At 44.5% G+C, this 15,504-nt stretch overlaps 1 protein-coding gene and 2 long non-coding RNA genes across 3 annotated transcripts in view; 1 reads left to right on the top strand and 2 right to left on the bottom strand.

Annotated features, from left to right (window-relative positions):
* Positions 1-5,727: 5,727 nt before the first annotated feature.
* On the bottom strand, positions 5,728-8,105 carry UBB (ubiquitin B). The gene is made up of 2 exons (XM_048227045.2): positions 7,693-8,105; positions 5,728-6,813 (listed from the first exon to the last, which is right to left on the bottom strand). The coding sequence occupies exon 2, from the start codon at positions 6,805-6,807 to the stop codon at positions 5,890-5,892; it is 918 nt and encodes a 305-aa protein (XP_048083002.1). The 5' UTR covers positions 6,808-6,813; positions 7,693-8,105; the 3' UTR covers positions 5,728-5,889.
* A 125-nt stretch (positions 8,106-8,230) lies between these two features.
* The window catches only part of LOC113271256 (uncharacterized), an 18,690-nt gene continuing 11,416 nt past the window's right edge, over positions 8,231-15,504 (top strand). Inside the window, exons 1-2 of the long non-coding RNA XR_008959016.1 lie at positions 8,231-8,953; positions 10,908-11,035. This is a non-coding gene — a long non-coding RNA (uncharacterized LOC113271256). The remainder of the gene's footprint in view (positions 8,954-10,907; positions 11,036-15,504) is intronic.
* LOC125283800 (uncharacterized) overlaps positions 12,932-15,504 on the bottom strand; it is a 23,855-nt gene continuing 21,282 nt past the window's right edge. Inside the window, exon 3 of the long non-coding RNA XR_007191806.2 lies at positions 12,932-15,427. This is a non-coding gene — a long non-coding RNA (uncharacterized LOC125283800). The remainder of the gene's footprint in view (positions 15,428-15,504) is intronic.

Here is a 15,504-nt window from a genome sequence, read left to right as displayed (position 1 = left end):
TATTTATCTCCTGTCTTCGCATCAGAAGGAGGTGTCTTCTTCCAGACTGAGGTTGACCAGAGGTAACTGACACCAAGGGAGAGCAAAACTTCAGATGGAGTTGGGGGGGGGGGGGCTACTGTAATCTCACAAATTTAATCAAGGACATGCAAATTAAAACAATAGAGCATCCTTTTTGCCCTTTAAATAATCCAAACTTGGAATGATTCATAATGTATATTAATGAGGGAATGGAGGACGAGCTACTCTTATGTAGTATTGGTGGAAATTTATATTGGTATGGTTTTTTATTGTGGTGAAAAACAATGTGAAATTTACTATTTTAACCCCCCCTTTTTTAAAAAAGATTTTATTTATTCATTTGACAGAGAGAGACAGCCAGCGAGAGAGGGAACACAAGCAGGGGGAGTGGGAGAGGAAGAAGCAGGTTCCCAGCGGAAGAGCCTGATGTGGGGCTCGATTCCAGAACTCCAGGATCACGCCCTGAGCCGAAGGCAGTTGCCCAACGACTGAGCCACCCAGGCGCCCCTGTTTTAACCCTTTTTAAGTGTACAAGGTGAATGGCATCATGTACACTCACATTGTTGTGCAAACATCACTACTATCGTCCACAGAACTTTTTCATCTCCCCAAACTGAAACTTCACACCCACTAAAAACGAATTCTTCTTTCCTTTCCCCCAAACCCCTGGCAACCACCATTCTACTCTGCGTCTATGAACTTGATGACTCTGAGTACTTCATACGTGTGGGGAATCATATAGGAGTTGCCCTTTTGTGAACAACTTATTTCGCTTAGCATAATGTCTCCACGTTTTATCCACACTGTAACATGTGTCAGAATTTCCTCCCCTTTGGGGGGCCTGGGTGGCTCAGTTGTTAAGCGTCTGCCTTCGGCTCAGGTCATGATGCCAGGATCCTGGGATCAAGTCCCGCATCGGGCTCCCTGCTCAGCAGGGAGTCTGCTTCTCTCTCTCCCTCTGCTGCTTTCTCGCTTTCTCGCTCTCAAATAAATAAATAAAATCTTTAAAAAAAATAATACTGGAACCAAGTACCATCAGCAATGCTAGTTACGGAGGCAGGGGAGAGGTCATGGCTTGAACTACGTTTCTCAAAGTGTAAGAATGTCAACTGATCAAAAAGGAAAGTGAAATTGGAAATTGGAAAACACTGGGTTAAACATTAAACCAGTTCTTCAAAGCAAAACTTCTTGGAGCCTTTAACACGCTAGGGCACATTCTAAGTCTCCAGGAGGGAGACAACCACCTCCTGAGCTCTTGTGACCACAGTCCTTTTCACAGTGGCCGTGGTTTGGAAGACAAAGTTTGGGAAACACTGAAACCAGAATTTTCTGAAGGTAAAAATATTCTGTAAAGTCCCGGTAGCTGTCGGGTGGTCAGAGGAGTAGATGCTGGAATAAATTCTAGGGGTTGGGAGAGACCTACTGGCTGGAGAGTGAACTTTACCACTCAGCTTCTGAGAACTCCCCCATCCCCCCAAATAGGAGGATAAGGATAGTGATGGGATCAAGAAAGTATGAAGAAGGGGTGCCTGGGTTAAGCGTCTGCCTTCAGCTCAGGTCATGATCTTGGGGTCTTAGGATCTAGCCCTGTGTCGGGCTCTCTGCTCAGCAGGGAGTCGGCCTCTCCCTCTCCCTCTGGTCCTCCTTAGCTTGTGCTCTGTCTCTGTCTCAAATAAATAAACAAAATCTTTAAAAAGTATGAAGAAAGAACACTTATTTTTGTTAATATTGTTGCTCGTTGCACTAAGCTTGTTGCACTAAGTTCAAGATCCTTCCCCCTATACCCCATTTGTCTAAAGCTTCCATTTGGAGTTGGCTGGGCCTGATTAAAGGGGAATCATGGCTTGTCCCTACAGACTGAGGAATGAGCATAGAACTAAAATGAAATGTGTCGAGGTTCAGGAAGTCTCATGAGATGTGGTTTCTAGAGGTCCTGGGGGATCCACAGAATGAAAGCAATTTGCGCAGTTTGACTTCAGAATTATATTGCTTTTTCAACAGGGGCTGCGTGTGAACAATGCTGTTGTGTGTAAATGACTTCAGTCTTCCCGAAAGCTGACAGGTGGCAGATTTGAAAACAGCTAGAAAGGAATTAAAATACATCCCCCTTTACACCTCTGAAGCAGCCAATGTTAAACAGGGGTCCACCTTTCCGCATGCATATGCACCCATACACATTATTCTCTAGAGCATTTTTTTTTTTTAAGATTTTATTTATTTATTCGACAGGATAGAGACAGCCAGCGAGAGAGGGAACACAAGCAGGGGGAGTGGGAGAGGAAGAAGCAGGCTCATAGCTGAAGAGCCTGATGTGGGGCTCGATCCCATCACGCCGGGATCACGCCCTGAGCCGAAGGCAGACGCTTAACCGCTGTGCCACCCAGGCGCCCCTCTCTAGAGCATTTTTCCCTTACTTGTTACTCCCTGTCAATTCCTACCTCCCGCATTCTTTACTGCATTTAATGTAACCACTCTCCTTTCATAGGCAATTAGGTCATTTCCAATTTTGTTATTGCAATACATAGCACTAGGCAAATTTTTGCATTGTTTTAAGCACTTCCACATGTAATGCTCCTAACTATTCTGAGGTAGGTCTAATTAACACCATTTTTATAGATGAGGAATCTGATGTACTGACAGGATAAATTAGTTGCCCAAGGTTACAAGCCAGTAGGTGACGAAGTGAACTGAGCTCAAGCAGTCTTGTCTCCAGAGCCACAGTCTGAATCAGTTCACTGCAACGTTTTTACACAGAGGGCATATAATTTTTTAAATTATATAAAATCCACTGTGCTTTTTCTTTTTTTTCCATTTCACCAAGAACTGGCAAAAACGATCTTGGAGTGGAATCAGGATAGACTAGCACCTGGGACCTACTGCCTTCAGTATACCAAGCAAGTATTTAGCACTGTTTTTTTTTTTTTTTTTTTTTTTTTGTCGTTGTTTTTTAAGGTTTTAAGTAATCTCTACACCCAACACGAGGCTCAAACTCACAACTCTCAAGAGTCACAAGGCTCTACTGACTGAACCAGCCAGGAGCTCCTCTTTTAGCACATCTTTGCACACAGGTATGAGCACTCTTTCAGGAAGAATGTATTAACAGAAACCCTTCTTTTATTGGATTCCTAAGTAGAAGAGAAACATTTCCTTAAAGGGCAGGTGGGGTACTTGCACCACAGGCTGTCAGCAGAAAATAGGTCTCTTCCTTCCCATGGGCTCTTTCGCGTCTGCACTAACACTGCAATTGAGAACTGTTACCTGTTAGATGGACTAACTCTGGGTGGACAAAGAACAGTTTGAACAGGTGATAAAAATGAGTTATCCTGGACTCAGGTTATCACCTCTCCCATCCCTTTCTAGAACATCCCAAAAGCAAAACTCCACTCCCAGTCACACTTCCCCCAGCATTGCTGGTACCTTACCAGTAGTCAAGAGAAGTGAACAGGAACCACGAACTACAATTGGCCTCAATTTCCTTCAGTGTGGAGCTAGGTTGGAGACCACGAGTGATCATTTCCCAAACTCAACTTACAGCAGAGGTTGTCGAAGACCAGACAGAGAGCATGCCCCTTGGTCAAATTTCCAGTTGTGGGCAGAGAGGATTTGCTAAACCCATGAATATGCAGGGGACCCTTACAGAAGAGACCCCGAGAGGATTAAACAGTGTAACGAGATTCACAAGACTACGAAGAGCTGCAAGCCTGTTGAGACAGTGCCATTTGGGAGAAATAATACAACTGTGCAAGTCCTATTGCCCAAACCACCAGCTTTTTATTCAGTGAAATACTTGGATTCTCAAGGTTTTCAAATCAAGGGTTTTATTAAGTGTAAAGCAAAGTGTGGGAAAGAACAAGACTCATCTTTGAAACCCAGGTTCACTAGCAAAAGGCCTGTTCTTTGAATATTCAGCAAAAAGCCTCCTTAAAAGCACTCGTTTGAGGACATGCTGAAGAGGGAAATACCTAAAAAAACACATGTGGATTTTATGAGGTACCTAACTCATAGCTGACAGGACACTTGGATTTGAGTTCCCGACTTGCTCGAACTAGAAATAGATGTTGAGCAAGTCAACTGTAAAATGTGGGGACTGGAAAGCAAGTCACTTCTCAATAGTGAAATCCTTCCCATCTAAGTGAATGGTGTGCCTTTAAATCTAAAAAAAGTATTTTTCATCACCACCTCCAAACATTTAATATAGCTTTTTTGCCCTTCCTGGCCCCAAGCATTTTATTACCACTCTAAGGAGTTGAAATATTAATTCACTAAAAACAGCCCATTAAATAGTAATTCCAGTGTCTAACTTAAAAAGAAACCCTTAGTTCAGTACTCCAACTTAGTATTTTATATTCAAATTTAAGTAATTTCTAGGGCAGAAACAAAACTACAGCTAAGAGTTCCGAAAATTACGCAAGCCAATGTCAGGTATACCTGGACTTTCAGACCTACTTCTAGACATGATGTACAGCTGCTTCTTTACGACACACCTCTGGTTGATTTAAGATGTTCTTACTCCCATGGGTGCCTGGGTGGCTCAGTTGGTTAAGCGTCTACCTTTGGCTGGGGTCATGATCCCAGGTAAGGATTCCCACCTCTGCCTCTCTCCCTGCTATGCTGTCAAATAAATCTTTAAAAAAAGGTCTACTCCTAACAGCACACTTGAAATCACGTTTCCACACCAGAAGTTACTTTCCTATAGTGTTAACTTGGGAAAAAGAGGGCTTCCAACTTCTCCCCCTTAACTGCACTCCCTACAACTTCCCATTCTGTCCCAAGTTGAAAACCGCATTCTCTATTTACTGAAGTTACATTACAAGAATCATGGAGAGAGCTAGAAAACTTAGGGTTATCATTAACAATAAAGGGTACCCTCCCATCCGAATAATTCTTATTCCTTCCAAAGTTTTAATATTGGAAATATACACCTAGTGTTTATTATAGTTGTTTAAAAACTGCTTGCGTCTGGCTCACAAGTCTCAGATATCTCATTTGCTGCGGCAATTTTACCTTTCTCCTTACAAAAATGTAAATCTATCCTTATCATTAAGCACCAATGGCAGGGGGGTGGGGGTGGGGGCAGACTGTTGGCAGAACATGCTACTTGATCTCAACAGCCTTGAGTTCAAGTCCCGTGTTGGTCAGAACTTACTTTTTAGAACCACCATCACTTGCTGCTTAAGACCAAAGTCAGCAAGTTGCCTTGAATCAGGACTCTTAAAACCTTTTCAGTTTTCAAACCTGTTGATTAGGACTCCACTTGATTCTTGGTTTGGAGCTCACGTACTGGAGAGAAGATTAGGGCTTCACAACCTATGGTCAGTACTTGTTATCGCTAAACAGCAAGAAGAGCAGTCAATCAATCACAATACTTGACAGCACAACCCAGAAGCCTCAACCTAAATTTCATTTCTATGACTGATTATAGTTTACCACTATTTGAGGGGAAAGAAGGCAAGTTTGCTTTCCCTCAGTAAGCCTATTAATTTTTAATTGTGCAATACATCTGAAATGATTTCCCATTACACCAGAATCATTAACTTATAAATAACCTTGAATGAAGGACAAATTTCCCACAACACCTTTTTCTTAACCAAAATGACAATGCTGATGAAATCGACAAACTAAATGCTAAGCCCCTTCCTTGAGTATGGTTTTAACCAGATTAAGAGTCCCCACACCACTACATAATTTCACGACAGACACCAAATATGCTACCATGCAACAAAACTTTTATTAACATTTTGAACAGCTATTGAGAAAACCAGTGATTCAGCTATTACTGAATCTGGTAATTTTGAAACTTAAATTGGGGCAAAAGGCTATAGTGCAGAGCAATGCCATCATTGGGCACTATGAATTCAAGACGAAGAATTAACAGCCACCCCTCAGACGGAGAACCAGGTGGAGAGTCGACTCTTTCTGGATGTTGTAATCAGAAAGAGTGCGGCCATCTTCCAGCTGCTTGCCAGCAAAAATCAGCCTCTGCTGGTCAGGGGGGATGCCCTCTTTATCTTGGATCTTGGCCTTCACATTTTCGATGGTGTCACTGGGCTCCACCTCCAGGGTGATGGTCTTGCCGGTCAGGGTCTTCACGAAGATCTGCATGCCACCTCTCAGGCGCAGGACCAGATGCAGGGTCGACTCTTTCTGAATGTTGTAATCAGAAAGAGTGCGGCCATCTTCCAGCTGCTTGCCTGCAAAGATGAGCCTCTGCTGGTCAGGGGGGATGCCCTCTTTATCCTGGATCTTGGCCTTCACATTTTCGATGGTGTCACTGGGCTCCACCTCCAAGGTGATGGTCTTGCCGGTCAGGGTTTTCACGAAGATCTGCATGCCACCTCTCAGGCGCAGGACCAGGTGCAGGGTTGACTCTTTCTGGATGTTGTAATCAGAAAGAGTGCGGCCATCTTCCAGCTGCTTACCAGCAAAGATGAGCCTCTGCTGGTCAGGGGGGATGCCCTCTTTATCTTGGATCTTGGCCTTCACATTTTCGATGGTATCACTGGGCTCCACCTCCAGGGTGATGGTCTTGCCGGTCAGGGTCTTCACGAAGATCTGCATGCCACCTCTCAGGCGCAGGACCAGGTGGAGAGTCGACTCTTTCTGGATGTTGTAATCAGAAAGAGTGCGGCCATCTTCCAGCTGCTTGCCTGCAAAGATGAGCCTCTGCTGGTCAGGGGGGATGCCCTCTTTATCTTGGATCTTGGCCTTCACATTTTCGATGGTGTCACTGGGCTCCACCTCCAGGGTGATGGTCTTGCCGGTCAGGGTCTTCACGAAGATCTGCATTTTGACCTAGATTTTAGGAAGAAAGTATTAGTACACCATCTCAAGATCTTTATATTACCGAGGGCGCCTGGGTGGCTCAGTGGGTTAAGTGCCTCACTAGATTTCAACTCAGGTCATGATCTCAGTGTCATGGGATGGAGCCCCGAGTCAGGTTCTGCGCTGAGCATAGAAGGAATCTTCAAAAAATATATATATTTGTATTACCTACACTTATAATCAATTCTCCAAAACAATTAACTTCAGCTTCCAAAGTGCTTTAACCCCATTAAAGTCCCTCACAAGCCCCCCCCATAACCTTAAATTAGCTGAGTACAAAATGTAGTCAAGGCTTCAACTTAAACGGGATAGAAGGACCAAAAAAAAAAAAAAAAAAAGCCGCGATGGATAATAACCAGAACCCTAATTATTCCAGACTCTTCGCCAAATCGTCTTCCCCCGCATCCCCGGGGTTTTCCCAAAACCTGAGAATACGTTAAATTAAAAAAAAAAAAAGCGCCCATGAAACTCGGTAAGTAAAACTGCCGTTTAAGCAAAGGTGAGGTGGGACCCTTTCACCGCGTCGGGATTCAAAATCCAGACCGTTTTCGGAATCGCACTGGACTACCTCTTTTCCGCCTTCCCCCTCTGAAGCAGACGCGATGGAATCTCCATTGGTTAAGTGTCGGTTAGTCTGTGTCGGCGCGCGCGCCAACCGCCCCCGCTCCCTACACGTAAACAAGGCCCACTCTTCCGGAAAGGCCCGGCGCCGCAGCGCCGCGTCACCTCGCCCGCCCCTCCCCCAACCCTTCTGCCTGAGGCGCCCCCCCGACCCCCAAATCCGCCAGCCAGGTCTCACTTAGAGCCCCTCTCCACTCCTGCTAGGTCGCGAAAGCCGCCGGCCAGTACCTGTTAGCGAACGCCAAGACACCGAATACAATCACGTCGAGTCACCAAGACGCTCAGACACCCACACCCGACAATGCCAGCCGCTCCTGAACGCTCGCCCCTCGGCGGGGCTGAAATTTATGCAGCGTCTGTTGCGTGACTCATCACTGCCGACGTAGCCGCCGTGTCCGTACGCTGCGGAAAGTAGTTCGCGCGGCCCCACCTCCCGCGGCCCAGTTAGACCCTCCCACGGAGCCCCCAAGTTCCTCACAGCTGAAGAAAGGACCCCCAAAAATCACTTCCCCTCTCTGCCAGGAGACTCTTCTCCTCCCTTAGGAAAAAGTGGGAAAATTATATGGCGGATGGATTTGAGTTAAGGGGACCTTCCTCGAAAGCTCTCGAAACTTCCTTGCGACGCCGGCGCTGATTGGTGAAGCGTGTGAAGGCGAGGCCAGCGCTGATTGGTGGGAGACGCGGCAGCTCGGTTGTTGCTGGGCTCCCAGCTGGGGTGGGTTAGCGCCGACGTTGCTAAGTAACTCAGTGCGCGTGCGCCACAAAGGCGCGCCTTTGAGAGAGAGGGGTACTTCCGGCCGGGGAGGGAGGAGGGGTACTTTGCTCCCGCCTCCGAAGTCCAAACCCCCCTAAGTCTTAGGTTTTTCCGGACTTAGGTGAGGAAAAAGGGTCCTCCGCGGCGAGTTTCCCGGGAAGGCCGCCCCGGTTCTGGTTCGGAGGCGCCCAGGAGCGGCGCGGCCCGCTGCTGTTTTTTGTCAGTGTTTGCCGTGGAAGCACACCCCCACCCCCATCTTTAACGCGAGCCCGTCCTGGCTGGTTTTATTTTTGCACTTGGTTATAGCAGGGCGAAGGAGCTCCAATGACACTTTTTTAGAGTCAGGAATGCTTTCGTCCTTTTCGATTCCCACAAGGGCTCCGAAAAGTCTGTCTTCGAGCTAGACTGGTGGCGGGATCGGGGTGGGGGGTGGGGGCTGGCCTCCGGCCGCGGAGGCCCAGAGAGGCGAGGCTCGTGCTCCCGGTGACGACGGTGGCGGGCTGAGGTCTGGCTCCCCGAACTCTGGTTGGGAAAAAAAGAGCTGCGGATCAGGAAGCCGAAAACCCGCTTTGGGAGACGAGAAATTCGTGTCCAAGAAAATAGTGTTTCTCCCATAAACGTGTTTGTTGTCCAAGCGACAGTAAAGGTGGAGTTTCCCAGCTACGACCCCTCTGGCTGGTTTCCCTACGCCCTGGGTGTGGCCCCCTGTCCCGCAAGGATGATAACCCCAGGAACGTGAGTAAGGCAGGGGCGTTGGGATCTCGGTGACACGTGGCCCAGAGTCTGAGTCATTGAGCCGGGGGTGTAAATAAACATGCAGACGGCTGTTTGTGGCGTAATACCAACCTTCCTAAGTAAGGAGTCGTCTGAAGATTAGCACGTTAATGCAAATCAGTTACGTACCACTTAGAAAAGGTCGTCAGCCATTAAAATTTAGCATTTCTAAGCATCGCATTAAAAAAAAACGATGTCAATGAGTTTATGTGTAAATGAACTAAAACGTGGTAAGATCTATTTACTTGAACAACAAAGAGATAAACGCAAGTTTCTTTAAGATAATTTTGGACTTGGAGGTTGCTGGTGAAAGGTTTCTTTTTATAAAGTATGAATTTTCATTTTTGTGAAACTAACAATGAGTCTGAGCTTGTGTCACCCAACTAGAGGTTGAGTAGTAGAATAATCTAGAATGGAGCTCTCCTGACGGATAGGATGACTTCAAACGGGGGTTCTAGCAACTGCCAGAACCACGTTAGTCATACAGTTTGCTGGTTTAATGTTTTCCCAAAGTGGGACGTTTGGTAACCTCAACAAAGCAAAATGTTTTCAGAAGGAAGACAAGTGCTGTCCTTGTAAAACAAGGTGAATTTTTTATGGTCTGTTTATAAGTGAACATTTTCATAATAACGTCATTTCTGGCAGTAAATTGTAAAAGATAATTTGAAAACAAATTAGAGAATAGAAAAACAAAATTCCAAAGACCAGGAATTTGGTAATTTAGTACAGTACTTGGAATTGTGTTCAATATCTGTTTGTTCATGAATGAAGTGCAATTTTACCTTTTGTTCAATTGAAAAAAGCACCCCAATTTCGTGACAGCTTCAGGTACCAAAATACAAAGCAAAAAGCCAGCATTTATTCTCCATAGGCAAATGTTTTTTGCCTAGGCAGTTCCTTTGAAAAAAAAACGAAGATTCTAAGTAATTTCACTTGTCTAGATGTCTTTTAATAAGAATCTGTGAGAAAACTGTGCTTCCAATGATAAATTCACAGTTGTTTTCGTGACATTATCTGATATTTAAAATATGGAGTTAGTCGGTGGTTCGTCATTTCCTCGTTTGGCTATTTATCGCGATAGAATTGTGAGCCTCCTGATTGATTACCAGCAAGTTAGAATCTTTAATACTGGATGTCCAAATGAACACAGGGAAAAATTCTGTATTGTCTTTACATTTGGGCCTTAAAATGATAAAATCTGTCCAATAAAACATAGCTATTTTATTTTATTTTATTTTTAAAGATTTTATTTATTTATGTGACAGAGAGACAGCCAGCGAGAGAGGGAACACAGCAGGCGAGTGAGAGAGAAAGAAGCAGGCTCCCAGCAGAGGAGCCCGATGTGGGGCTCGATCCCGGAACGCTGGGATCACGCCCTGAGCCGAAGGCAGACGCTTTAACGACTGCACTACCCAGGCGCCCCAAAACATAGCTATTTTAAAATGTTTATTATGGAATATTACATAAATGAAAGTTGGAGATAATATAACCAACACCATATAATCAACACCGAACTTTATTAAATCTGAAGATTTCATTATTTTGCTTCCGCTTTCTTTCTGGCAAAAAAAAATACTATAAAATTTATCATCTTTCCATTTTTTTTTTAAGATTTTATTTATTTATTTGACAGAGATAGAGACAGCCAGCGAGAGAGGGAACACAAGCAGGGGGAGTGGGAGAGGAAGAAGCAGGCTCATAGCGGAGGAGCCTGGTGTGGGGCTCGATCCCATAACGCTGGGATCACGCCCTGAGCCGAAGGCAGACGCTTAACCGCTGTGCCACCCAGGCACCCCTCATCTTTCCATTTTTAAGTGTACAGTAAGTGGTATTAATTATATCTCACATTATTGTGTTATAGATCTCTGGAAATTTTTCATTTTTTTAAAAAATATTTTATTCATTTATTTGACAGAGAGCACAAGCAGAGGGAGCCGCAGAGGGAGAGCAAGAAGCAGGCTCTCTGCTAAGCATGGAGCCCGTTTCGAGGCTTGAGCGGATCAAGACCTAGGCGGAAGGCAGACGCTCAACTGAGCGACCCAGGTGCCTCTAGAATTTTTTCATCCCGTAAAACGGAAACCCTATACCCACTTAACAACTACTCCCCATTTTTCCCCACCCCCAGGCTCTGGTAACCTCTATCCTACCTTCTATTTCTATGATTCTGACTTCTTTAGATACTTATAAAAGTGGATTCATACAGTATTTGTTTTTATTTGGCGACTGGCTTATTTCATTTAGTATAATGTCTTCAGGGTTCATCCAAACGTGACAGATGTCTTTGTTTTTTAAGGCTAATAGCCCATTGTATGTATGTACCACATTGTGTGTATCTATTTATTAGTCTAAGGAAATTTGGGTCTCTTCCACATTTTGGCTATTGTGAATAATGTCGCAATGACTATGGGTGTGCAAATATCTCTCTGAGATCCTGCTTTCAGTTCTTTTGGATATATACTCAGAAGGGGGATTGCCGTATAATTACTATTATATGGTAATAGTGTTTTTAATTTTTTGAGGAATCTCCATACCATTTTCCCTAATGGCTGCACCATTTTACATACCTACCAGCCATGTACAAGAGTTCTAGTTTCTCCATATCCTACCAATACTTGTTACTAATGGCTGTGAGGTGATATCTTATTGTGGTTTTGATGTGCATTTCCCTAATGATTTATTTTTTTATTTTTATTTTTTTAAGATTTTATTTATTTATTTGAGAGAGATTGAGAGAGAGCCTGAGAGGGGGGAGGGTCAAAGGGAGAAGCAGACTCCCCACTGAGCAGGGAGCCTGACGTGGGGCTCAATCCCGGGACTCTGGGATCATGACCTGAGCCGAAGGCAGACGCCCAACCGAGTGAGCCATCCAGGTGCCCCTATTTTTTTATTTTTAAATAATTATAGATCTACAGGAAGTTGCCAAAATAGTATAGAGAGGTCTTATTATACCCTTCATCTAATTTTCCCCAAAGATAATGATGTGGAAATGTTGGGGTTTGGAGCACACGGTCAAGAAAGAATTGTTGAGGCGTCTTTGGTGCAAAAAGATGGTTTTATTAAAGCATAGGGAAGAGACCCATGGGCAGAAAGAGCTGTGCTGGGGTTGTGACTGATTATAAACTTTCAAGTTTGGAGGGGGTTAGGGAAGCATACGTTTCTAAAGAATTTCGGAAGCAAGGTTTCCAAGACCTTGAGGGGGCTAGGTGTTGTTAGGAAAAGGTCCTTTATTACTGTTCAGTGAAATCTTTGTCATGAGACACTTCAGATGTGTATCAGGGGGCCACATGCTTGGAGGATGATTGCTAACATGTATCTCGGCGAGTGGACATCAAGGAAGTTTCCAAAGGCATTTCTGTCTGTTTAAAGTAGACTTACAGGACCCTGGAGGGTCAGGCTAAGATTGCTTTTCGCCCTTAGCAAAGGGTCAATACCGAGGCCGCTGAGCTCCCAGAGGAATGTTACTCTGCCTGTTTCAAGGACTTGTCAGTGGGCTGCAAGCGGTAAGGAAATTTAGTTTTTCTTTTGCCTTTGTTTGCCATATCAGTAGCACCTTCCATAACTCCAGCACAGTATCAAAAGCAGGAAAAGAACAGTACAATCTGCAGACCTCATTCAGATTTCAGCAGTTTTACATGTACTTCAGTGTCTGTGCAGTTTTATTACTTGGGTAGATTCATGTAACCATCACCAGGATCAAGACACAGAACCGTTTAGGGGCGCCTGGGTGGCTCAGTCGTTAAGCGTCTGCCTCTGGCTCAGGGCGTGATCCCGGTGTTCTGGGATCGAGCCCCACATCAGGCTCCCCTGCTGGAAGCCTGCGTCTTCCTCTCTCACTGCCCCTGCTTGGGTTCCCTCTCTCGCTGGCTGTCTCTCTCTCTCTGTCAAATAAATAAATAAAATCTTAAAAAAAAAAAAAAAGACACAGAACTGTTTCATCACAGTGATCCCTCCTTTCACTTCTTTATGGTCACAAGCTTCTCCCAACCCTTACCCCCAAGCCCAGGCAACCACCAATCTGTTCTGCATCTTTATTTTCCTTCCCTTATGTTCCTCTGTTTCGTTTCTTAAATTCCACGTATGAGTGAAATCATATGGTATTTCTTTCTCTATTTCACTTAGCATAATACTCTCTAGCTCCATCCATGTCATCCCAAATGGCAAGATATCGTTCTTTTTGATGGCTGAGTAGTATTCCATTGTATAGACATACCGCATCTTCTTTGTCCATTCATCAGTCTATGGACATTTGGGGTCTTCCCATAGTTTGGCTATTGTTGATAATGTTCTGCATCTTTGTAATGTTCTTATTCTGAGAATGATGGAATTGCTCAGTATGTAACTTTTTTTTTTTAAAGATTTTATTTATTTGACAGAGAGAAAGCACAAGCAGGCGGAGTGGCAGGGAGAGGGAGAGGGAGAAGCAGACTTCCCGCTGAGCAGGGAGCCCGATGCGGGGCTCAATCCCAGGACCTTGGGATCATGACCTGAGCTGAAGGCAGACGCTTAACCAACTGAGCCACCCAGGTGCCCCTCAATGACATTTTAAACTTTTATTTATTGTGTCTAGTAAGTGAAATTTATCTGCTATCAGTTCAAAGAGCAATAGCCAGACAAAAGGTGGAGATGGTTTTATAAGTTGATGTGTTGTTTTTGTGAGCTGTGGGAACATTCCAACATAGATTAGATTTATTGTGTGAGCTGTCTTGGAAGCAGCCCTTTGCCCCTTTTGGTTGGTTAGTACATCTTCTAATACATAATACAATCTCTGATACATAAAGGAATTTTCCTACCTCACATTGGAAATGCACCGAACATGCATGTGAAGTTAGCCTTTGTATTAATCAGTTCTCATTGGTATATATTTACTATAACAGATTTATATTCATTATAGTGATTTTCTCCAAGCAATTATTTCTGGGCACTGTATGCTCTTGAAGTTTGAGTCGTGAGGCAAGAAAAAAACACTGGGTCTGCTAGTTCATTCATTCACCCAGTAGACATTTGTTGAGCAATTTCTGGGTGTAGGAAGCATTGGGATTGCTGAGTGGGACAGGACATGGGCTGTACCCAAGAGAGTCCTGGTCTTAGTGCCACTAAAGGGGTTGTGATGAGGACTTAGAGTGTCTGCCTCAGAGAGCTGTAGGATTCAATGAGTTCATGTACATGAAGAGGTGAGAAGAAAGCCTAGCACATAGGGAGTGCTTGGTAAATGTTAGCTACGATTATCAATCTTGAAAGGCAAAAGGGGCTTAGTGGTTAAAATATAAACTGAACTGTCTGGGTTGAAATCCTGACTGCCATTTACTCATTGCATAACTGTGGACGAATTATGTGACTTCTCTGGGCCTCTGTTTCTTCATCTGTATTGTAGAGATAGTAAAAATCTCTTGCTCATAGAAGTTTCGAGGATTACAAATAGACCTGCCTCATAAAGTTGAGTATACCGGTGAAGTGCCCAAAATGGTGCCTGGCATGTAGAAAGCACTCAATAAATGCTAGCTGTATTAAAGAAAAGGGGAAGTACATACAGACTTCTGTGGAGGCACAGAGGAGGAAGGAGCAGTCTAGCGCTTGGCGGAGGGTGAGAGAGGAACCCAAAGTTTTCGATGGAGGTATTATTTAGAAACCCAATCACCAGGAGTAGGATGCTCGGGAGGGAGCAGGTGAAAAATGAGAAGGCATGACGTGTTGAAATAGTGGGGTAGCTGTGCATGTCTGGGATTTAGGGTGCCTCCATGTGGGTCTGTGTTTTGGGAAATGAGGCTGGAGAAGCAGGCAGAGCTCAACTGTCCAGCAACCTCTGTACCTTCCGCCAGACTGGCCATCCAAGCTTTTTCTCACCTCTGGACCTTGGTACTTGATGTTTCCCTTGCCTAGAACCCTTCCCATGGCCATTTCTTTGTCATAATTTAAGCAGTATAAACGTCACCTCCTCAGAAAGGCCGCCTCTGCCATCCACCCCTGCTCCCACAACTCAATCACAGCACCCTGGTTACTTAAGAACAATTTCATGTTTACCCAATTCATAATTACATTGCTCACATGTTTGTTTGTTTACTCTCTGTTTGTCTCCCTACTAGAATAGAAATCCATGAGGGTACAGGCCACCTCTCTCCAGTTTGTCACCATACCCCCACACTGAGCCAGCTCACATAGAGCCTGATACACAGTCAGAGCTCGGTAAATATCTGTTGAAAGAATGAGTGACTAATGACTTGCCTTATTATGCCAAGGACTTCAGATCCTTTGGGTAGGTGTTTTGTATGAGAAAGACATGATCGGATTTCTTCTGTAGAATGATAACCTGGTGACATCATAGCAGGTGGATAGAAGGGAGATGAGCTCAGAGACCCGGACCGTTGAGATGGTGGCAGCTGTCCAAGCAGAAAATGATAAGCATCTGTGAGTAGACCAAGTCAACACAGTCCTGCATCCCTAAAGAAAACAGGAAGAAAGAACTGATAAATTCAAATACAAACTGAGTGTTGTTTGGTTGTACTTTATCCTTGTTT

Source organism: Ursus arctos, unplaced genomic scaffold, assembly GCF_023065955.2.
Source record: "Ursus arctos isolate Adak ecotype North America unplaced genomic scaffold, UrsArc2.0 scaffold_14, whole genome shotgun sequence".
NCBI lineage: Eukaryota > Metazoa > Chordata > Mammalia > Carnivora > Ursidae > Ursus > Ursus arctos.
This window is presented reverse-complemented; position numbering and strand designations above follow the sequence as displayed.